This window comes from Macrotis lagotis, chromosome 3 (genome assembly GCF_037893015.1).
Source record: "Macrotis lagotis isolate mMagLag1 chromosome 3, bilby.v1.9.chrom.fasta, whole genome shotgun sequence".
Classification (NCBI taxonomy): Eukaryota; Metazoa; Chordata; class Mammalia; order Peramelemorphia; family Peramelidae; genus Macrotis; species Macrotis lagotis.
The window spans coordinates 243,632,318-243,657,474 of record NC_133660.1 but is presented as its reverse complement, the minus strand read 5'-3'; the positions used below and the strand labels follow the sequence as shown (position 1 = coordinate 243,657,474).

The 25,157-nt window shown below is 39.9% G+C and overlaps 1 protein-coding gene across 1 annotated transcript in view; it reads right to left on the bottom strand.

Annotated features, from left to right (window-relative positions):
* ZDHHC13 (zDHHC palmitoyltransferase 13) overlaps positions 1–22,850 on the bottom strand; it is a 70,922-nt gene extending 48,072 nt beyond the window's left edge. The window contains exon 1 of the mRNA XM_074230356.1: positions 22,736–22,850. Within this exon, the coding sequence (XP_074086457.1) occupies positions 22,736–22,762 (27 nt within the window). The 5' untranslated portion in view covers positions 22,763–22,850. The remainder of the gene's footprint in view (positions 1–22,735) is intronic.
* Positions 22,851–25,157: the final 2,307 nt, after the last annotated feature.

The window sequence follows — 25,157 nt, the reverse complement described above, 5'->3', positions numbered from 1 at the left end:
TTATCTTAAATGAACATATCTCCTCCTACTTCTAAGCTTTTACACAAGCTATTTCCCATCCCTAGAATATTCCTCTTTCTCCTACTTCATCTCTTTTTCAGATTTTTTCCAAGTTTATATCAGGTGCCACTTCCACTTGGCCTTCCCTCCTCACACTGCCTTGATCATTCTGTTAAATTCTTTTCTTTGAATCTATTATTCCCTCCCTTGCACCATACATATCAGTGTACATACCATCATTTCTTCCTGACCTAGCTCCCAATCCCTAAATATTGGCACTTGCATGGTGGATTGAAAGGAGAGATTTAAATCATGAGGCAGTGTGGTAAAGTGTAGAGAGCACTGAACCTGGATTTATAAAGGTTTGATTTTAAGCCTCATATACTTTCTAATGATTTCTGATAAGCAAATTCCTTAATTTCTTAGCCTGTTTCAACATCAGTAAAATGGGAATAATAGTATCAACCTCATAAGGGTTGTGTAAAGCATTTTGCAAATTTTTTTTAGGTTTCTTTTTTTTTTTGCAAGGCAAATGGGGTTAAATGGCTTGCCCAAGGCCACACAGCTAGGTAATTTTTAAGTGTCTGAGACTGGATGTGAACTCAGGTACTCCTGACTCCAGGGCCGGTGCTCTATCCACTGCACCACCTAGCCTCTCCCCATTTTGCAAATCTTAAAGAGCCATATAAATGTGAATTATTACTGTTATGCTGTTGTTGGTTTTGTCCAGGCAAGAAGCAAGACCTGACTTGGGTGGAGTTGTGAGATACAAGTCATGTTGTAGAGATAAAATCACAAAGATATGGCAACTAATTTGGTAGGGGAAATGGGAAGCATATTGAGAGTCATGGTTAATTTCATGTCTATGAACTTGGGTGAATGGAAGGATAGTGTCATTGTCTAACTAAGAAAATTAGGAAGAAGAGCTAGTTCTGGAGAAAAGATAATGAGTTCTGTTTTGTATAGTATGTTATGTTGCCTGTAAGTCATCCACTTTTAAATGTTCAATAGGTAATAGCTTAGGGGTGAGATAGAAATTGATAAGGGATAACAGCTCAGGAGGAAGATTATAGGCCCCATACTGAGATATGGGAGTCACCTACATAGAAACAGTAACTGAACCCATGAGGGAGGACTGATCCCTCCATTGAAGGAAGATATATGGAGTTGAACTGAGGAGGGCAGGAGGGTAGGATAGAGTCTTTGGGGACATCTATGGTTAGGTATAAGGGATGAATGATGACTCAGCAAAGAGGACTTGAAAAGTGACTAGCCAGGTTAGATCAATGAATTATGTCCAATGCAAAACCACAGTTAAGATGAGAAATAAGAAAAGGACAAAGAATATGATAATTAAAAATACATCATGAACTTTGATCAAGCAATTTGAGATCAGTGATGAGGTTAGAAACAAAACTTTGGACAGCTAGATGGTGCAGTGAAGGGCAACTAGATGACACAGTGAATAGAGCACTAACCCTGGAGTCAGAAGGATCTGAGTTCAAATCTGTTCTCTGACTCTTAATAATTATCTAGTTGTGTGACCTTGGGCAAGTCACTTAACCCCACTGCCTTGCCAAAAAAAAAAACAAAAAAAAACTTCAAGAGATTGAGCAGTGAAAAGAGCAAAATAGAAGCAATATGTAAAATAGCTTTTTAAAGGATTTTGGTTATGAAAGGGGGTGAGGGAGATATAAAATAACAACTTAAAAGAACAATAGAATCAACTGAAGTTATTTTATGCTTGTTTCGTTTTTATAAGCACAGGAAAGACCTGTTTGTAGACAATAATCTATTGATAAGGAGAGCCCATAGCTTAGTAGAAGTGTGGGGGGGGGGGGGTAAATAGGAAGAGAATGACATTAAGGGTATAAGGTTTGTTGAAGAGAATTACATCTTCATTGGAGGCTATAGAAAAACAAGAGACAGTGAGTGGGAGATAATATCAAAGAGTTTTGTGATGAAGGAAAAAAGAGGAGAAATGTGAGGTTATGGGAAATGATCTCTATTTTCCCAGTAAAGGAGGAGGCCAGGTCTTCTGCTAAGAAGGAAAGTTAAAAGGGTTTGAGAAGAGCTTTAGAATAGCCTTTGTAGTTAGTGTTATACTCATCAACTAAGGAAGAGCAAAAAGATTGCCTTATGACAGTGAGGACAAGAAAGAAAGTAGATAAAATAAATTTGTAGTGGACCACACTTACTTGAGTTAACCACAAAGTAAAAGTAACCACACTTACTTGAGTTAAAATGGAGGAAGCAGGTGGTGATGGCAATTTTGCCAAGGGAAGTTTCTCAAACTCAGGAACAAAACGAAAATGGAGCAAGAAATATAAAGGTAATGGTAAAATGTAGCTGAACCATTTTAACTAAATGAAATTACAGCAGGGGTAATGGCCTGGGAAAACAATAAGGGATGTACAGAGCAACAAAGGAATACAGCACATAATAAGGACAAAGAATGGAGTCAGTAAGAAGGAAGAACAGAGAATATGGTAAGAACAAAGAATGGAGTCAGAAAGAAGGAAGAACAGAGAGTGGTGGAAAGATAAGAGGTTGTGGTCAGAAAGGGATTTCAGAATTCTTGGTCATGACGATGGAACTTGTAAGTGATGGTGAGTTCAAGGATGTGACCACTCCTGTAAGTGGTTAAGATCAATGAAGAAGAAGGAAATGGAAGTTGAGGAAAATGAGGACTGGGAAGTCCAAGGTGTTTGAGGGATATACATAAATATATAATATGTGTAACTAAGTCCATAAGGAAAAGTGATCAAGTTCAGGTGGAGAAAGAATGATAGATAACTGCCAAGAGGTACAGATTAGATGATATATCCAAAAATAAATTTCAAAGGATTGAGTGAATGTTACCACCAATGCGTGAGGCTTCAGTGTCATCTTTAAATCTTATTTCTCTGATGTCCTATATCCAATTAGTCACCAAGTCTTATTAAGTCTATCTTTGAAAACTGAATCCTTTTTTTTCTTTTTCTTTTTACTAATGTTGTCATTCTAGTAGAGGATGGGCCTACCACAGCACATAATTAATCTTCCCACCCCATCTATTTCTGCTGCAATTCATCCTTAACACAATCAAAATGACTTTTTTTAAAGGTTTTTTTTTTTTTTGCAAGGCAGATGGGGTTAAGTGGCTTGCCCAAGGCCACAAAGCTAGGTAATTATTAAGTGTCTGAGACCCGATTTGAACCCAGGTACTCATGACTCCAGGGCCAGTGCTTTATCCACTGCACCACCTAGCTGCCCCCAGAATGACTTTTTCTAAGCACAAATCACTGCTCAAAACCTTTCAATGGCTCCCTACTATATCCTGAGTTAAGCTAAAATTTCTTAGCTTAGTATTCAAGTTCCATCATAGTTTTGGTGCCTTTTCATCTTTCTCACATTAATTGCTTTCAAATACATTACACTGATCTACTTGTCATCCTTTGGACCAATCCTGAGGTATCCTTTGATTAAACATATCCAGAATGGCATTCCCCCAGCATGCCCCAAACTCTCGCAGTTGAAATTTTACAAAGGCAAGTGTGTTGCACTGGAAAAAGTGCTGGATCTGTGGAGTCATGAGAGACTTTGGTATAAACCTTACCTCCAAGATCAAAAGCTATGTGACAATAGGCAAGTCATTGAACTGATCTGAACCTCATCTGTAAAATGGAGATAATAACAACTTGTAGTATCTACCTCACAGGACTGGAATGAAGATCAAATAAAATACTGAAGGAAGAGTACTTTGTAAACTTTACAATACTACATAAATGTCTTCTGTTATTATTCTCCCCATCCTCCAAGGTCTACCTCAAATCTTTATCTGATCCTCTCAGTCATAAATGAGCTTTCCTTTCATAGAACAACGTTCTGTATTTTCTTGTGCTCTTATATTTTATGTTGCATTAGAATTAATGGACTTAGTCAATATTTGTACTATATTTGTACATGATATAGCCTCATTTAAACAGTGAAATGAAACCAAAAACTGTAAAGATAAATATTTACTGAGTTTTACAAGAAATGCTTTTGCCACAAAAAGCTCATTCCTAACCATAAGTATGGAAGGAGCTAGTCAGACAATTTCAATAAGGTCAACTGCAATAAGGTTAACTGAGGATGGTCACATAAAAGCCATGAGTGAAAACAATTGATCTTTACTCCCACTGTAGAAAAACATTAGCCCAAACCTATATCAGAATACTACCTGCAAATCACTCTCCTATTAATGAATGCCTTACAATTATTCTCTAATTTATTCATATATTCATTTTTTGTCATACACCCCTCCCCTCCCCTCCCCCCTGACTGGTAGGCTATTTAAGGACAAACACAATGCCATCTATCATTTTCAATTCCTAAGAGAACCCTTAATACAATTAAATGTTTGCAGATTAACAAAAATCTCCTAGAGATTTGTAAAACTCTTTCCCTCTAGAATGCTTAAAATTTAATAGGCATGCTCTGGTCAGGCATGGGCAGAACAGAATGACTTCCACAAATTGGGGAGTGTAAATTCTCATAATATTAGAACATTAGGCAGAGCTTCTGGTCCAGCAAGTGTCCCATTCCTGGAGTTCATCAAGCAAAGAGTATCAGATGAATATTGGGAGAATGTTGTACAAGGCAACCTTGTACAGGAAAAGATTGGGCTAAACTTCGAGGTTCTTTCCAATAGTAAGAACCTCTGATTCAGGAATTCTAAGATAATAAACAATACTGAATGAGAATATAATCAGAAAGGTCAAAAGAAAATTCTAGGGGCGGAGCCAAGATGGCTACAAGAAGGGATCAAGTCTTAGGAGCTCTCTGATAAACCTCATAAGCTAAGGACTCTAACTAAACTTTCAAGAGACAGAACCCACAAAGGGACCCAGTAAGGCAGTTCTCCTACTCAAGTTAACCTGGAAAAGAGCAGAAAGGCTCTGCTCCCCGGGGTCGGAGGGGTGGCCCACCAGAGTGAAAGAACTTCAGCCTCCTGGAGGCAGCCCCCGGGTGCTGGGAGCCTCGGCTCACAGCAGCGGGGGAGTCTCCTGAGCTGCACCCCAGGGAGCACCAGGCACAAAGTGGGGGAACAGCGGGGGACCTCTGCCAGAGCGAGCATGTGGAGCCCAGCCCTCAGGGCACACAGCAAGCAGCTTGGTGTTTCCCCAGCCCTGATCCAGGAAACAGAAGCAGGTGGAGCCCTTGAGCAAGAGCCTCCAGGGCATGAGCCCATTGAACTGAGGGAGGGGAGTGAAGAGTGACTGCAGAGCTCTGTCCTATGCCTCTGGAACAGGACTCTGGGGCTCTGACCACATTTAGATACTGATCACAGTATATGCCTCCCCATAGAGCAGCAGGGCCCCCCTACCTCAGCCCCGTGGCAGAGGGGGATGCTTTTGGTCATTCACAGACCAGGAGGGAGGATAGAGCCTCACACACTGAGACCCTTGTGGGAGTGTCCCAAAAGCTCAGGAAGCACCCCAAAACCAGGCCCGAGCTGGGAAAATGAGCAAGCAGAGAAACAAAAGGAAGACTATTGAGAAATATTTTGCAAATGAGCCCAAGAAGGATCAAAATACTCAGTCTGAAGAGGAGGAAGCACAAGCTCTTGCATATAAAGACTCCAAGAAAAACAGAAATTGGGCTCAGGCTATGACAGAGCTCAAAAAAGACTTTGAAAATCAAATGAGGGAGTTGGAAGAAAAACTGGGAAAAGAAATGAGAGAAATGCAGGAAAAACATGAAAATGAAGTCAGCAGCTTAGTCAAGGAAATCCAAAAAAATGCTGAAGAAAATAGCATGCTAAAAACCAGCTTAGGTCAAATGGATAAAACAGTTCAAAAAATTATTGAGGAGAAGAATGCTTTAAAAAGCAAAACTGGCCAGATGGAAAAAGAGATAAGAAAACTCTCTGAGGAGAACAAATCCTTCAGACAAAGAATAGAATTCAGGGAGATTGATGAATTTACCAGAAATCAGGAATCAATACTTCAAAACCAAAAAAATGAAAAATTAGAAGAAAATATGAAATATCTCATTGAAAAAAGAACTGATATGGAAAACAGACTTAAGAAAGAAAATTTAAAAATGATTGGAATACCTGAAAGTCATGATCAGGAGAAGAGCCTTGACATCATTTTCAAAGAATTACTACAGGAAAATTGCCCTGATATTCTAGAAGCAGAGGGCAAAATAGAAATGGAGAGAATCCACCGATCCCCCCGAGAAAGAGATCCCAAAAAACCAACCCCTAGGAATATTATAGCCAAGTTCCAGAACTCCCAAGTCAAAGAGAAAATATTACAAGCAGCCAGAAGGACACAGTTCAGATATCGTGGATCTGCAGTCAGGATCACACAGGACTTAGCAGCAACTACATTGGAAGCTCATAGGGCTTGGAATACAATATACTGGAAGGCAAAAGAGCTTAGAATGCAGCCAAGAATGAACTACCCAGCAAGGCTGAATGTCCTCTTCCAGGGAAAAAGATGGACTTTCAATGAACCAGGGGAATTTCAAATGTTTCTTTTGGAATGGCCAGAGCTGAACAGAAGGTTTGATCTTCAGATACAGGACTCAGGTGAAGCATGGAGATTGGAGGAGAGGGGGGAAATATGAGACTTATTGAGGATGAACTGCATGTATTCCTGCATAGAAAAATGACACTGATAATACTCATATGAACCTTCTCAGTTAATAGAGCAGGTAGAGGGAGCTTTTATAGTTGAAGCACAGGAGAAAGCTGAATTCGAAGATAAAATATGGTGTAAAAATGGAGTCAGTAGAAAAAAAGGGAAATAGAATGGGAGAAAGAAAAAGGAGACATGGAATAGTCTAAGATATTTCACATAATAAGATTTTTTTTTATTGCAATGAGCTATTGCAATGATATGGAAGGGGGGAGGCAAGGGGTAATGAGGAAACCTTTGCTCTCATCAGAGATGGCTAGGAGAGGAAACAGCAAATATACTCAATGGGGTATAGACATCTGGAGTAAGAAGGAGGGGGGAGCAGGGGGAAGGGGTGGGGATGTGAATAAAGGAGGAGAGGATGGACCATGGGGGGAGAGTGGTCAGATATAACACATTTTCTTTTTTACTTCTTGCAAGGGGCTGGGATTGGATGGCCTGTCCGGGACCATAGGGCTAGGTGGATTCTGGGCCTCAGGGGTGGTAGGGGGGCTCAGGGCTTCTTGGCCCCAGGACCAGGGATCTGTCTGCTGTGCCACTCAGCAACCCTACAGTAGAGTCACAGTGAAAGGAAAGAGAAAATATAGTACAGGGTAGTGGAGAAATAAGAAAGGAGGGAGTTGCGATCAGCAATGGCAACGTTGGAAAAATATGGAAGTAACTTTTGTGATGGACTTATCATAAAGACTGTGATCCACCTGCAACAGAGTTGTTGGTGTTGGAACAAAGACTAAAGCATATTTTTTGTTATTATTATTTGGGGGAGGGTGCAGGGCAAGTGAGGCTGGGTGGCCTGCCTGGGGCCACATAGCAGGGTGATCTTTGGGTGTCTGGGGCTGGATTTGGACCCAGGTGCTCCTGGCTCAAGGGCCAATGGTCTGTCTGCCACCCAGCCACCCCTACTATTATTACTATTTTATTTTATTTTGGGTCTTTTTTTTTCTTTCTTTTTTTTTTGGTTTTTGCAGAGCAGTGGGGATTGGGTGGCTTGCATGTCACACGGCTGGGTGATTGTTGGGTTTATGAGGTTGGATATGGGCTCAGGTGCTGGTGGCTCCAGGGCTGGTGCTTCATCCATTGCGCCACCTGGCCATACCTACAATTATTACTATTATTTTTTTTAATTTAATTAAGACTGAAACACATTTTTCTCTTTTTTTTTAACTTTATTTCTCATGAGGCTTTATATTTTTGTTTGGAAGAGGATATTATGTTTCCTCTTAAACAAGAATATTTAAGTATCTTATCTAAAAATTGAAGTTGTTATGAAATAAAATTGAAAATACAAAGAAACCCTATATGTACACTGGTCAGTGGGGCTAATTTCTGAGAATAAAATTGTTTAGGAGTGAAAAAAAAAATTCTATATTAGATCAAGCAAGGGAGGGAGGAAAGTTTTTATTGACAAAAAAAGATTCAAAGAAGGCTCCAAAGGAGGCAATTCTACAGGGCAAGTAGAAATTAAGCAGGTAAAGACAAGGAGTAGAGCATTCCAAGTTTGGGAGACAGTATGAGAAAAAGGAAAGGAAGAAAAGTGCACAATGTTGGGGGGTTTTTTTAGGTTTTTGCAAGGCAGTGGGGTTAAATAGCTTGCCCAAGGCCACACAGATAATTATTAAGTGTCTGAGGCCAGATTTGAACTCAGGTATTCCTGACTCCAGGGCTGGTGCTCTATCCACTGAGCTGCCCCCTACAGTGTTTTTAAAGGAATAAAAATCTGACTAATTTATCTAGCGTATGTGAAGAGAAAACTATGAAATAAAATGGAGAGACTGAGTTTGGAGCAGGGGCACTTAACCTTTTTGTTGTATCATGGTACCCTTATGTGATCACCCTTATATGTGATCTGTTGAACCCTTCCCGAAGAATGTTAAATGGATAAACTAAGATACAGAGTATTACAAAGAAGACCAAATCTATTAATATAGTTACCAAAATGCTAAAAACAAACACAGAAAATATATTGAGTAAAAATAACTAAAGAATTAAATTATTAACTAAGAAATTAACAAGGAAAATTGCCCTGATATCCTAGAACCAGAGAAGAAAATATAGAAAGAATTCCCTAATCATCCTGAAAGAGATCCCAAAATAAAAACTTGCAGTAATATTATCACCAAAATCTGGAGCATCCAGGTTAAAGGGCTTTTTTTGCTTCAAGCAACAAAAAGAGCAGAGGGCTTAGAATATGATATTCCAGAAGACAAAGGAACTGGGATTACAATCAAAAAATAAACTACACAGCAAAACTAATTAGAATCCTTCAAGGCAAAAAAATGGACATGTAATGAAATAGAGGCCTTTTAAATATTCCTGATGGGAAAAAAAAGAGCTGAATAAAAAATTTGATATAAAGGTAGGCATGAAAGAGAAATCAAAAGGAACTCATTAAACAATTTATAACCTTCCATATGGGAAGATGATACATGATGTATCTTCTAAGAATTTTATCAGTATTATGAAAGATAAAAGGATTCATAATAGAAACAAGGTGCAGGAGTGAGTCGATTATGTTAGGATGATATAAAAATTGAATAAGCAAGGAACAGCCCAGGAAGAAGGGGAAAGGGAAAGAAGAAGAATAAGGGAATAATTATAATCAGTATTATAGTAAGGATAATAAGGGAAAATTGTTTCATGTAAAAGAGGTACAAAAGGAAGAGCTTTCAGTAGAATGAAAAATGGTGGGGAGAGGGGTATATAATGCTTGAACTTAACATCTAAAATGATTTGAAAATGGAAAATATATACACATTTTTCAATTAGTAATAGATATCTATTTTACACAACAGGAAAGTAGGAGAAGGGGTTAATGAGAAGGGGATTGATGGTGGTAGTGATCAAAGGATGGCTAAATAAAAGAAGGCAGTGGTCAGAGGCAATACAGCCTTTTGAGAAATGACAGTATAAAAAGAGAAGGTTAAACAAAAGAAAACAAGATGGAGGGAAATGCACAATTAGTAATCATAACTATGAATGTGAATGTGATTAGCTCACTCATAAAAATAGAAGCAAACTGCAGACTGGATTAGAAATAAGAATTCATGGGGCGGCTAGGTAGCACAGTGGATAGAGCACCGGCCCTGGAGTCAGGAGTACCTGAGTTCAAATCCTGCCTCAGACACTTAATAATTACCTAGCTGTGTGGCCTTGGGCAAGCCACTTAACCCCATTTGCCTTGCAAAAACATAAAAAAAAAGAGAACTCAACAATATGTTTTTTACAAGAAACATCCTTAAAACAGAAAAACATGGTTTTTAAAAAGGGTGGGCAGTGAAAGGGTCTATTATGCTTCAACTGAAGTTAAAAAGGCAAAGGTAGGAATCCTGATGTCAGACAAGGAAAGCAAAATTAGGTCTAATTAAAAGGGATGAGCAAATTGGAAGAACAAAAGTTCAAGATTATCAAGAAAATCAATAAAAAAAATGTGAAGGAGGCAACATCAATACCATATCTCAGACTGTATTACAAAGTGTGAATCATCAAATCAATCTGGTATTGCTAAAATAGAGAATGATGTACCATAGTAAGGAACATAGTAATCTGGTGTTTGATAAACCCAAAGATCCAATTTTTGGGGGAAAAAACTCCCCATTTAATAAAAATTTCTGGGAAAACTGGAAAGCAGTTCAAGAGAAACTAAGCACAAACCAACATCTCACACAGCATACCAACGTCAAAACAGATAAATGATTTAGACATATAGGGTGATATCATAAATAAATGGAAATTACACACCTGTCAAATTTATAGATAAGGGAAGAGTCTCTGACTAAACAGCAGATAAAAGTGATTACAGGAAGTAAAACAGATTGTTTTTGATTACGTGAATTTAAAAAGATTTTGCACTAACAAAACCCATGTAGCCAACACTAGAAGAAAAACAGGAAAATAGAGAATTTTTTTGCAGTGTTTGTAATAAAGGTCTCATTTTTCAAGAATATAGGAAATTGAATCAAATTTATAAAAAATAGGAACCATTCCTTAATTGATAGGCAGTTTTCAGAAAAAAGAAATCAAAGCTACTGTGGGAAAAATACTCCAAATCACTATTGATAAAAGAAATATGAATTAATTAAAACAACTCTGGGGTACTACTATTACCTCATACCTATCAGATTGACGAATATGATCAAAAAGAAAAATATGGGGTGGAGTCAAGATGGTGACAAGAGAGGATCCTGTCTTAGGTGCTCTCTCATAAAACTTATAAACTAAGGACTCTAAATTTTCAAGAGACAGAACCCACAGAGGGACCCAGTGAGGCAGTTCTCCTACTCAAGGTAACCTGGAAAAGAGCAGAAAGGCTCTGCTCCCCGGGGGTTGGAGGGGCAGCCCGCCGGAGGGGCGGCCTGCCAGAGCAAAAGAAATTCAGCCTCCGGGAGGCGGCTCACAGCAGCAGGGAGTCTCCTGAGCTATACCCCAGGGAGCACTGGGCACAACGTGGGGGAACAGAGCGGGGATCTCTGCCAGAGCGAGAATGTGAAGCCCAGCCCTCAGGGCACACTGCGAGCAGTGTGGCCACCTCAGCCCAAATCCAGGAAACAGAAGCAGGCGAGCTGGTAAGCAGGAGCCCCCAGGACAAGAGCCCATTGAGCTGAGGGAGGGGAGTGAAGAGAGAGACTGCGGAGCTCTGTCCTCTGCCCCTGAAACAGGACTCTGAGTCTCTGAACACATTCAGATCCTGATCGCAGTCTAGGCAACCCCCAATAGAACAGCAGGGGCCCCCCCCACCTCAGCCCCGTGGCAGAGGGGGGCACATATGGTCATTCACAGACCAGGAGGGAGGACAGAGCTTCACACACTGACACCCTTGTGGGAGTGTCCCAAAAACTCGGGAAGCAACCCCAAACCAGGCTAAGGCTGGGAAAATGAGCAAGCAGAGAAACAAGAGAAACACCATTGAGAAATATTTTGCTGCTGAGCCCAAGAAGGATCAAAACACTCAGTCTGAAGATGAGGAAGCACAAGCTCCTGCATCTAAAGACCAAGAAAAACAGAAATTGGGCTCAGGCTATGACAGAGCTCAAAAAAGACTTTGAAAATCAAATGAGGGAGTTAGAAGAAAAACTGGGAAAAGAAATGAGAGACATGCAGGAAAAACATGAAAATGAAGTCAGCAGCTTAGTCAAGGAAATCCAAAAAAAATGCTGAAGAAATGCATGCTAAAAACCAGCTTAGGTCAAATGAATACAACAGTTCAAAAAGCTATTGAGGAGAAGATGCTTTAAAAAGCAGAATTGGCCAGATGGGAAAAGAGATAAGAAAGCTCGCTGAGGAAAATAAATCCTTCAGACAAAGAATAGAATTCAGAGAGATTGATGAATTTATGAGAAATCAGGACTCAATACTTCAAAACCAAAAGAATGAAAAATTAGAAGAAAATGTGAAACATCTCACTGAAAAACCAACTGATATGGAAAACAGATTTAGGAAAGATAATTTAAAAATTATTGGAATACCTGAAAGTCATGATCAGGAAAAGAGCCTTGACATCATTTCCAAAGAATTAGTACAGGAAAATTGCTCTGATATCTTAGAAGCAGAAGGCAAAATAGAAATGGAGAGAATCCACAGATACCTCTGAGAAAGAGATCCCAAAAGATCAACCCTCAGGAATATTATAGCCAAGTTCCAGAACTCCCAAGTCAAAGAGAAAATATTACAAGCAGCCAGAAGGACACAATTCAAATACCATGGAGTTGCAATCAGGATCTCACAGGACTTAGCAGCAACTACATTAAAAGCTCATAGGGCTTGGAATATAATATACTGGAAGGCAAAAGAGCTTAGAATGCAACTGAGAATCAACTACCCAGCAAAACAGAATGTCCTCTTCCAAGGAAAAAGATGGACTTTCAATGAACCAGGGGAATTTCAAATGCTCCTGCTAGAATGGCCAGAGCTGAACAGGTTTGATCTTCAGATTCAGGACTCAGGTGAAGCATAGAGATTGGAGAAGAGGAAAACATGAGGGACTTAATGATGATGAAATGGATGTATTCCTGCATAGAAAAATGACACTGATAATACTCATATGAACCTTCTCAATTAATAGAGCAGGTAGAAGGAGCTTTTATAGTTGAACCATAGGAAAAAGCTGAATTTGGAGATAAAATATGGTGTAAAAATAGAGTCAATAGAACAAAGGGAAATATAATGGGAGAAAGAAAAAGGAGAGGGGGAATAGGCCAAGATATTTCATATAACATTTTTCTTTATTACAATGAGCTATTGCAATGATATGGAAGGGGGAAGGCAAGGGGGAATGAGGGAATCTTCGCTCTCATCAGAGGTGGCTAGGAGAGGAAACAGCATATATATTCAATGGGGTATAGACATCTGGAGTAAGAAGGAGGGGGGGAGCAGGGGGAAGGGGTGGGGATGTGAATGAAGGAGAGGATGGACCGTGGGGGGAGAGTGGTCAAATATAATAATTTTCTTTTTTACTTTCTGCAAGGGGCTGGGATTGGATGGCCTGTCCGGGACCATAGGGCCAGGTAGATGCTGGGCCTAAGGGGTGGTAGGGGGGCTTGGGGCCTCTTGGCCCCAGGGCCAGGGATCTGTCTGCTGTGCCATTCAGCTACCCTACAGCAGAATCAGTGAAAGGAGAGAGAAAATATAGTACATGGTAGTGGAGAAATAAGAAAGGACGGAGTTGCGATCAGCAATGGCAACGGTGGAAAAATATGGAAGTAACTTTTGCGATGGACTTATCATAAAGAATGTGATCCACCTGCAACAGAGTTGGTGGTGTTGGAACACAGACTGAAGCAAAGTTTTATTACTGTCATTTTGGGGGGGGGGGTGCAGGGCAGATGGGGCTGGGTGGCCTGCCTGGGGCCGCATAGCAGGGTGATCGTTGGGTGTCTGAGGTAGGGTTTGGACCTGGGTGCTCTTGGCTCAGGGGCCAGTGCTCTGTCCGCCACCTAGCTGCCTCTACTATTGCTACTGTTTTATTTTATTTTGGGTCTTTTTCTTTTTTTTTGGTTTTTGCAGGGCAGTGGGGTTGGGGTGGCTTGCATGTCACACAGATGGGTGATTGTTGGGTGTACAGGGCTGGATGTGAGCTCAGGTGCTCCTGGCTCCAGAGCTGGCTCTGTCCACTGCGCCACCTGGCCATACCTACAATTATTACTATTATTTTTTTTTATTTTAATTTTTCTCTCTCCCCTTTATCGCTCAAGCGAGTCTATAATTTTCGGGGGAGGGGTTATTTTGTTTACTCTTAAACAAGAATATTTTATTAATGTATAAAAAATTATTTATGCAAAATGAGAATAAATACTAAATTTTAAAAAAGTGAGTATCCAAAAAAAATGACAAATAGTGGAGGGGATGTGGGAAAATAAACAACAATGCAATATTGATACTAAACATAAATGTACCAAATGTCAAGGCATCCAAATTCAAAAGAAAAAAAAGTAATAGCAAAATTATGTTATTGAAGAATTTCAAGCTTCCCTCTCAGAGTTAAATAAATCTAACCATAAAATAAGTAAGAAAGGAGTTAAAGAAATGAATAGAAACTTAGAAAAGTTAACTATGACAAACCTCTGAAGAAACCTTAATGGGAACAGAAAGGAGAACCTTTTTTCTTAGCTGAATATGGCACCATTACAAAAATGGATCATGTACTTAGGGCATAAAAACCTCATAGTCTAATGCAGAAAAACAGATATTAGATTTACTCTTTTTTAAGACTGTAATGCAATAAAAATTACATTTAATAAAGGGCTGTGGCAGCACAGATTAAAAGTTAAGTGGAAAATAAATAATATAATCACAAAGAATTAGTGAGTAAAGGAACAAATCATAGAAACAATCAATAATTTTATTAAAGAGAATGATAAGAACATTCTAAAATTTTGGGGAATGTAACCAAAGTAGTACTTGGAGGAAAATTTGTACCTCTAAATGCATACATCAGAAGAAGAGAAAAAGAGCAAATCAATGAATCTATTGTGAAATTTTTAAAAAGAACTAGAAAAGAATATATTTTAAATTCTCAACTAAAATCCAAAATGGAAGAAATTAATTAAATGTAAAATAAAATAGCCCATTCAATTAATAAATAAAACTAGGACCTGGTTTTATTTGGGGAGGGGGATCCACAATAAGAGATAAGCCATTAGTTAATTTGATTTCAAAAAAAGAAAGAATAAATATAAATTACTGGCATCACAAATGAAAAAGGTGAAGGCAATTATTAGGAGTTATTTTGATCAATTTTATAATAGCAAAACTGACAATGTAAGGGAATTGGATGAGTATTTACAAAAATCTAAATTGCCCGATTAGCAGAAGAGAAAATAGAATATTAAATAACCCTATTTAAGAAAAAAGAAACTGGGGTGGCTAGGTGGCGTAGTGGATAAAGCACTGGCCTTGGAGTCAAGAGTACCCGGGTTCAAATCTGGTCTCAGACACTTAATAATTACCTAGCTGTGTGGCCTTGGGCAAGCCACTTAACCCCATTTGCCTTGCAAAAAAAAAAAAACGAAACTAAAAAGTCATCAATGAACATCCTAAGAAAAAAATCTCCAGGATCAGATGGATTTACAAGTGAATTATATCAAACACTTAAGGTACAATTAATCTTAATCCTATATAAATTATTTTAAAGGAATCCTACCAAATTCTTTTTTATGACTAAATATAGTTTTGATACCTAAACCAGAGTGAACAAATACAAAGAAAAGTATAGACCAACTTCCCTAATGAATAGTGACACATATAATTTAAATAAAATATTAGCAAGATTATAGCAATGTCACATAAATTACAGGTGTGATTTATAGTAGAAATGCAATATTAGGAAAACCATCAGCATAATTAACCATATCAGTGACAAAAACATCAAAAATCCTGATTATAGCAATCGATTCAGAAAAGGCCTTTGACAAAAATAATACCATTTTTTATTTAAAAATACTACAAAGCATAGGAATCAATGAAGGCTTTTTAAAAAGATAGAATAAGAATGAAGCAAGGATGTACATTATCACTACTATTATTCAATTTTAAACTAGAAATACCATCTATATAAGAAAAAGAAATTGAAGGAATAAAAACAACTGGGAAACAAAACTATCACTCTATAGATTATATCAAGGTATTCTTAGAGACTCCTAATCAACTAAAAAACTAATTGAAACAATTACAATTTCAGGAAAGTTGCAGGATATAAATCACATAAATCATCAGCATTTGTATATAATACCAGTAAAGTCCAGCAGGAAGAGTGAGAGATAGAGAAACTCCTTTATACCCCTCCCTACTAGGTCTGTTTCCCATAGTATATGATTATGATGGCGGGATGGGATTTCATAAAAGCCTGGAAAGATTTACCTGAACTGATAATAGTGAAATGAGCAGAACCAGAAGAATACTGGACACACTAACAGCAACAATATGTGATGATAACTATAATAGAGTTGCTAATAATCAAAAACAATTCTAAAGGAGGACTTGTGAAGGAAAACATCAGAGAAGGAACTATGAAGTCTGAATGAAGGTTAAAACTGCCTATTTTCAGTTTTTCAAATTTGTTTTATGTATTATGGTTTTCCCTCTCATGGTTTTTTTCCCCCCTTTTTGATTTGATTCTTCTTTCACAACATGATTAATATGGATATATGTATAACCTATATTGCTTTCTGTCAGGGAAAAGGGGAGGGAAGGGTGGAAGAAAAACGTGAAACTCAAACCCTTGCAAAAAAAATGATTATTGAAAACTATCCTTGCACATAATTGGAAAAACAAATAAAATATAAAAAATAATAAAAATAAAATAACTACAGACTACATAAACTATTTGAAAATCCATCTGCCAAGACAAACCCAGATATTATTTGAACACAATTGTAAAATGCTTTCCACATAAACACATTAAACATTTGGACAAATTTTAATTGATCATGGATAGTCTGAGTCAATCTAATAAAAATGTCAATTCTACCTAATTTACGTATTCAGTGCCATATCAATCAAAATACCAAAGAATTACTTTTCAAAAGCTAGGAAAAACAATAACAAAATTCATCAAGGAATCAATTTTAAAAATGTGAAAGAAGATGGCTTTGTAGTTCCAAATTTCAAACTATATTACAAAGGGGTAAACATCAAAACAATCTGGTATTGATTAAAAAATGGAATGATAGACTTGTGGAATAAATTAGGTATACAATACATAGAGAGTAGTAAATGACCATAATAATCTAGTGTTTGATGAACTCATCATCATTCAGCAAAAATTGATGGGGAAACTGGAAAGCAGTTTGGCAGAACCAACAACATAGGCAAAGATAATCTCTCACACAGTAAATTAAGGTAAGGTCAAAACAGATAAATGATTTATACATATAGGGTGATATCATAGGTAAATTAGGAGAAAATGGAAAAAATGTACCTTTCAGATCTATGAGTAAGGGAAGAGTTTATATCTAAATAGATAGGAAATAAAGATAACTGGATATAAAATAGAAGATTTTGATTGCATGAATTTAAAATGCTTTTGCATAAACAAAACCAGCACAGCCAAAATTAGAAGGAAAACAGGAAAAATTTTTTCACCAAGTATCTGATAAAAGTCTCATTTGCCAAATAAATAGGGAATTATGCTGAATTTATATTTTAAAAAAGCCATTACTAATTGATAAATGGCCACAGGAAAGTAAACAGGCAGTTTCGGGAAGAATTTAAAGCTATCAATATTCATATGAAAAAATATTCTAAATCACTATTGTTTAGAGAACTGCACATTAAAGCAACTCAGAGAAACTTCCTCACTTATTAGATTCGATAAGTGAACAAAGAAGGAAAATGAAAAATGCCGGAGGGGATGTGGAAAAATAAGGACACAAATTCACTGTTAGTAGAGTTGCAAACTCTAGTCCAACCATTCAAGAAAGCATCTATGTCCAAAGGGCTATAAAGTTACACATACCCTTTAACCCAACAATACCTGCTAGCCCTATATCCCAAAAAGAGATCAAAGAAAAGTAAAAAGGTCCTACTTCTACAAAAATTTTTAAAGTACTTCTTTTTATGGTGGCAAAGAACTGCAAACTGAAAGGAATGGCTGAACAAGTTGCAGTATATGGAATTTACTAGCAAAGAAAAGACAGGGTCACACCTGTGTTTTAGAGAAAATGTGAGAATGGATTGGAGAAGGGAGAAACTGGAGGCAGAAAAAAAAAACTAGGCTACTACCAAAGTTCAGAAGAGAGGTGATCAGGACCTGAACTAGGATGGTGACCACTGTAAGAGATGTGGAGATAAGAAAAGTGAAGATTTGTTAACTGAATGGAAATCTGAGTTGAGGGAGAGTGAGGCATCAAAGATCATGCTAAAGTAGTGAATCAACAGAGTGGGAGTCCCTCAACAAAAATACTGAAGTTTAGGAGAGGGTTAGGTTTTGGGGAAAAGGTTATGTGCTCTGTTCTGGATTATTTTGAAGAGATGTTCATAAGACATTTAGCTTGAAATGTCCAATAGGGAATTGGTGATGTAGAGAGCCAGCTTCTGTGGAGTTGGAATGCAGGCGACCATGGGTCGAAATTTACCACAGATCAAGCAAATACTCCTGCTCATTAAATAGAATGGTTGGCTCACCTATGAACCTTGACCTAAACATCTGCTGAGCTCAGAGGGTATTGGGAGAATTCTGTTAAGGAATTCTAAAATACATCAAAGCCCAAGTATTGTAAATATATAACCAGGGAAGCCATGCAGCTGAATTTCATCTGATTTGTCATGTCTGAGATAAATTCTGTAATGAGTCTGGATATTCAACAATAAAGTTGAAAGAGAGTTATTCATGAAATTAGGTTGTTTGTGTCTCTCTGATTCAATCTGGCTCTCAACAATACTCAGGTGCAGGCCAACAGCTGGTGGCAATTGGCACCTGAAAAGGGACAACTTGGAGGGGAATTAGTCTTGAAAGGTAAGACATTGCCTGGGTATCCTGCGGTCATGGAATGTCCTACAAGACGCAGGTAAGAGGATATATATGTATGTATATATATATATATATATATATATATATATATATATATATATATATATATATATAAATTTTTCACCAGGTTTAAAACAGAGCATATTAATATAGGACAGAGACAATCTAAGGATAGAGGACATTATTTGAGAGTATTAAAGTAGATAGTCAAAGAAAGAGGCTTATTAATAACAGCAAAACATTGGACGAGTTTATTGAATGTGTACAAACCATGGTTTCCAGAAGGAGTGCTAAATACTGAAAAATGGAAGACTATAGGAAGACAGATGTGTGAACATATTAGACAGGAAGGTCAAGAGATTATTTCCTACAGGAGTCTTTTCATTATGGAATTTTTTTTTTTAGGTTTTTGCAAGGCAAATGGGGTTAAGTGGTTTGCCCAAGGCCACACAGCTAGGTAATTATTAAGTGTCTGAGACTGGATTTGAACCCAGGTACTCCTGACTCCAGGGCCGGTGCTTTATCCACTACACCACCTAGGCGCCCCTATTATGGAATATTTTAAAAATCTGTATGACTCCCCCAAAGATGTTCCTTTGGCTCAGAGGATATCAAAAGTTGATGTGGATGTTCAAACTACTCAGCAAGAAGATAGAAGTAAAAAGGAAAAGGAGGAAGAAGAGAGATGCAGTGCAGGAACTCAGCAAAGAAACTCCCCTCCCCACAGTTATCAAAGTGATGTTCCCTAAGCATCATTCTGGCCATATCAGTTTCTTGGCTCCAACAGCCCTGCTAATTTCTTCTTGCCTCAAGGATAAGGTACAGTATTAAAACCCTCCACATTCTGACTTTAGACCCTTTTCCAGGCTCATAACCTATTCCTCTCCTTCATGTCCCCTCCATTCTAGTCAAACTGCCTTGTTTGCTGATTGCTATATTTGGCATTCCATCCTCTTTCATGGCTGTGCTTTTGACAGAATGTATCTCTTATGTTTGCAATATACTCCCTCCTTGCTTGTGCCCCTTAGAATTCTTCACATCATACAATACTCAGCTCAAGAGGCCTCTCCTTCAAGAAAGCCTTTCTTGCTCTCCCCAATTATTTCACAGGTATTTTATATTTAATTAACTATGTATAGATTTCTCTCAATAGAACATGGGCAGCTGGGGGGGGGGGCAGCTGGGTGGTGCAAGGGATAAAGCTCTGGCCATGGGGTCAGGACAACCCAAGTTCAAATCTGGTCTCAGACATTTAATAATTACCTAGCTGTGTGATCTTGGGCAAGTCACTTAACCCTACTGTCTTGCAAAAAAAAAAAATAGAACATAGGTGCTTGAGGATAGAAATGGTTTCATTCATCATTCATAATAATCCCAGCAAATAGCATAGTGTTCCTGGTGCTTAATAAATTGAATTGAGACAATGAGACTCTCAGAAGAGAGGCAAAGAAATACAATATATACTACAAGAACAAGAATAACTTAGAACTGAATGAACCTATTCTTGGAGCTGTCAAGGATATCCAACTTCTTTCTCACTAAGTAAATACAGTCTGGTCAAAACACTAACAGAATTCTTCTAAGAAGCAGATAAACATGATGATGTTATGCTGGGCATTAATTCAACACAGAACTGTCTCCACCTGCTTTGTTTGAGGGAACTAGACTCCCAAAGGCCCTAGCAAGTGGCTATTAAAAGATTCCATGTCCTTTTGATCAAAACAACTACATTTACTGAGTTTCCAGTGCCTCCCTTGTCAATTCCCAAGTACTTACAAATAAAAAATAATTCTTCCACATCTTTCCTGAATAAGAATTAGGAACAATATTTTCTGAGCATCCCAGAGAGTTAAAGGAAGAAGATGACCACCATTATCATCAAACTTCCATATGAAGGTAGAACATCTCTAGCTCTGCCTATAAACCTTTGTGGGTTGGTTGTTTCCTCTGACCAAATTAGTCAAAGATATATTTACATCTTTACATTTATCCACATTTGTTTTCTCCTCACCTGAACCCCCCCCCCTTCAAAATAACTGAGAAGAAGAAAAAGAAAACATGAAACACAGAACAAATAAACAAGGTAAAAGGACTCTAAACCAGGCCAGGGGGAAAAAACAAAACAAACCAATTCAAACCAAACCAAAGCATGTGTGTGTGCACACACGGGCACACACAGAGACTCTCCCAGGGGAGTGAAATCAATTAGAGCTGTTTCAAAAGATTCAAAATCAAGGTGAATGATTCACTTAAGAGCATGTAATGTAACACCTATAAAAAAAGCTTTTTCTCTTCTAAACTTTTCCTCCTATTTGGCCCAAACCCATGGAAGAGCCACTATTTCTTCCATTTCTACTGGGTTTAGAGAAAAAAAGACTTTGGTGCATGGAGGCAGAAATGGGTGGGACACCCTGATCCTCAGATTTTCCTGGCCCTCTAGATTTTCTCAACCACTGTTTACTTATCAGTTTAGTTTTTCCCCATTCTCTCCCCCACCTTCAACTTCCTCCCCTATTCAGTTTTCCTCATTCACCTGCTCTATCCCTCAAATTTTTTTGTCTTTCCCAAACAAATTACCTATGTAAGCTCTGTCCCTTCTCTCCAGGCTCTTCCAAGTCCCCTCAATAACAGTAATAATTTTAGTCATTCTTTAATATTATTCAGTATTATTCTTTTAGTCAACTCAGAGATGGGAGGGACTTTAGAAACCAGTTAATTAGACCTCTACTTGAATAATTTCCTTTGTAATAACCTTGAAAAAGGGGTTGTCTAAGCTCTGCTTGCTAGCTTCAGCAGTAGGGAGCTCCCTCTATCCCAATACAATCCATTACAAATTGGGGCAGCATCAAAGTGTTTATTTTTATTTATTTTTAGGTTTTTCCTAGGCAATGAGATTAAGTGGCTTTCCCAAGGCCACACAGCTAGGCAATTATTAAGTGTCTGAGGTGGCATTTGAACTCAGGTCCTCCTGACTCCAGGGCCGGTGCTCTATCCACTGTGCCACCTAGCCGCCCCTAAATTGAATTTCGATAACTTTAATCTCAACCTCTCCTTATGTGCCTTATTTACTTGGAATCAAGAAATCTGGCGCCTTTTTGACAGCCCTTTCAATAATCGAAAAAGACAATTCCATCACTTCAAGTCTTCTGAAGATTAAACATCCTCAGTCGGGGAACTGATATTTGCACACCACATCGGCCAGTCCTCTGACGGCATTATTCTGCGGTGTTCCAGTGGGCCAATGTCTCTAAAATGTGAAAAACCTGATATTTTAGGTGTGGTCTGAACAGGTGCAGCGGAAGACGACTGACTACTACCTTTGACATCAGACAATTTGAGTCAAAGTCCAACTCTGTGGGGTTTTAAGCTGTCCAAGGTTATGGGTATCTTTACAAATAAAGTCCATTCCTACTCATCTGCATGGCTCTTCTGCCCCCCATTCCTTGCCAGAACCCTTTCTCCTTTCTGCGACCCCCATGTCCCGTCCCCCCTTCTCTTGTGATGCCTCAGTTCTCCTGTGACCCCGGGTAAGTGATTGCACTCCTCTGCTCCCTTCTCTGTCAAATGCCTCTAAACGGGGCTCCTATGAATGGGGGTGACCTTACCCTCCCTCCCCGGCCTCCGTCGCCCCCCACCGCCCTCCGACCCCGCTCTGCCTGCTCCACCCTCACCAGCTCCCCGCTTCACGGGGTGACCCCGACACACGTGACCCAGCACGCGTCCCCCCTGCAAAACGAGGGGGGCTGGGGCGCTCAAGATCCCGACGTTGAGGGGCACCTCATTTTACACAGGGGGAAACTGAGGCCCAAAGAAGTGACTTTCCGAAGAATTCGCAGTCGTGGGGGGGCGGCCACTCAGTCCTCATTTTACAGGCGGGGAAACTGAGGCCCGGGGAGGCTAAGGTCAGGGAAACGGGGGTTCAGAGCCGGGTGGGGCCGCGGGGGTCTTCAAGCCCACCCCCTCCTCCCCTCCGCCGCCCGCCTAGTTGGACCGGGGAGCAGACTGAGGCCCTGGGAGAGGGCAGGGTGGCGAGGGCGGCGGAATTCGAACTCAGGTCTCCGCAACGGGTGGGGGGGCAGCCCCCGCCGGGCCCCGCTCTCACCTGGGAGCCCGGCCCGGACCAGTCCATCTCCTCCTCCACGCGGGCCCCGACCGGGAAACTTGGAGGCCGGCCCCGGCCCGTCCCGGTCCGTCGGGTCCAGCCGCCGCCGCCGCCGCCTCCCACTTCCTGCTCCTGTCAGCGCCGCCGCCGCTTCCTGCTCCCGGGGCCGTCCGCCCATCACGGCGCGGAGGGCCAATCGGCGCCGGGGGGCGGGGCCGGGGCGGGGCCGGGGCGGGGCCTGGCCCTCCCGGCCCCAGCTTGGCTCTGGCGGATTGGGAAGCCTGTGCTGTGTGCCGGGCGGTTCCGGCCGGTCCGAGTCCCTGGTTTTACAGGGAGGGGAAACTGAGGCCCGCTAAGGTCCCAGCGGGGCGCCTCGACCCCACTCCCCCGCCGCTCCCCTCTTTGCCTCATTGAGAGGCGGGCTCCCACGCGGCCAATAATCAATAGACAAGCATTTATGAAGCGCCTTCCCCCTTCCAGAGCGGCAGTAGTCACCCCAAATTCATCTAAGGGGTGAGACCCCGCCCTGCCCCAGGAAGAACAGAATCTAAAGATTAGACCGAACTGAAGAGGCAGAAGAGCTAGCAAATAGTAACAACAATCAATAATAGCAACACCTCGCATTTCCCCAAAGCTGTGACCTTTGGGAAGCACTTGACGAGCGTACTCTCCCGTTGCATCTTCACGTCCCTCCTGGGAAGTAGGTGCCAGCATTAGTCTCGGTTGGCATATGAGGAAACTGAGGTAGGTAGATGAAGTGAGTCGCCTGGGTCACACAGATAGTGTAAGAGAGGCAGCGTGGCCCAGGGGATGGAGCGCTAACTCAGGGCAGGGGCTTCATCTCTCTGTGATCTAGGCCACTCTGGAAGACCATCAAGTCGCCTTGCTATAAGGGAATTTCCTCTTCTGGAAGTGAGAATGATGGCACAGCTTGGGTTCCTAAGTCCACTCTATGGGGGAATGAGGAAAGCAATCGTGGCTTCATTTTTGTCGCTTCCAGCATGGAGATCTAAGTGTATCATGGAGCTGGCATGCCAAAGAGGCTTATTTGAAGGGATTCAATCATCAGAACAAAGCTTCGTTCAACTCCTGCTTGATAGGTTCATATTTCCATGGCCATGCCATCCTGTGGATCTTGGGGGCGGCTAATAGCATAGTAAATAGAGTCCTACACTTGAAGTCAGAAACCCCAGGATTGAGATCAGAGGTTAGCTGGGGACAAATCTCACTCTCCCCCACCTCCATGCCCCACTTCAGGACTCTGTAAATCATACCACATCATCCCTCACAGATTTCCCGAAGAGTAGATGTCTTCATTTCCAATATAAACCAAGAATGATTTTTTTTTGCAGGAATTCCCTCACAGAAAGTCTTATGCCCTAGAGAAGAGACAAAAGACCGCAAACTCCATATGAGAACCCTGATGTGTGTGTGACAGATTTCACGCAGCTCTCCCCTTGTTTCCTTCACCGGGTGATCCTCAATCTCCTACTTAAGAATGGAGCTGGTACTCATTTAATATTCTTGATGATAGTCACTGTATATCCAGGGCTTCCAGAATCTGATAAGAACTGGGGATTTCCATTCTTTGGAAATGTTTGCTACTATTTATACATCAATAAATAAAATTGCAACGTCTTATAGGCACACACCTAATCTGTAAGTTAACTGTTTCTGTAAGGTTTTCATGGAGAAAAAAATGATGTTTCCATTTCAAGGATTACACTAAGAAGACTGATGAAGAAGGAGGATTTAAAATGTATCTCATAGCATCCTTCTCTGACAATGAATCAGACACCAGGGTTTTGCTTGCTTGGGAAAGAAATTTCACTCACCCTTGACTAATAACTACTGTGGGAGTAGGCAATTAGTAAACTTGTCATAGCAATTCCCTCGGTAATAAAGAATGTTGGTTGGGTTGATTTGACTTGAACGAATTTCCTTCCTCATTTTAGGGGCATCTGAAAATTGTTTCCTAAACTGATTTTACTGGAAGATCCAGGATCTGATGATAAATTGCATTCACAGGATAAATGATTCCAAAAATACTTGCTTCCTGTTGAAATTAAAACAGTCATCACCTGGATTACATATTGGGATACTAGAAAAACAAGGACCTGTCAGAACAATAATACCACAAATAGATGATATTTATTACGGAGCTCAATAAGGTTTACAAAATTCTTTCCTTCTGATGACCCTATAAGGTTCAAAACTCCTTACAATCATTTTATTGCTGAGGAAACTAAGATTTTGAGAGATGATATATATCTTTCCTAGGATGATACAACTAATAAGATTCAGAGCTAGGATTTTGATTTCAGGATTTCTGAATCAGTGTTCTTTCTAATAAGTCACATTTCTGAATTCAAAGAACAATGACCTTGATCAGTGGTGTCAAACTCATATAGAAATGTGGATC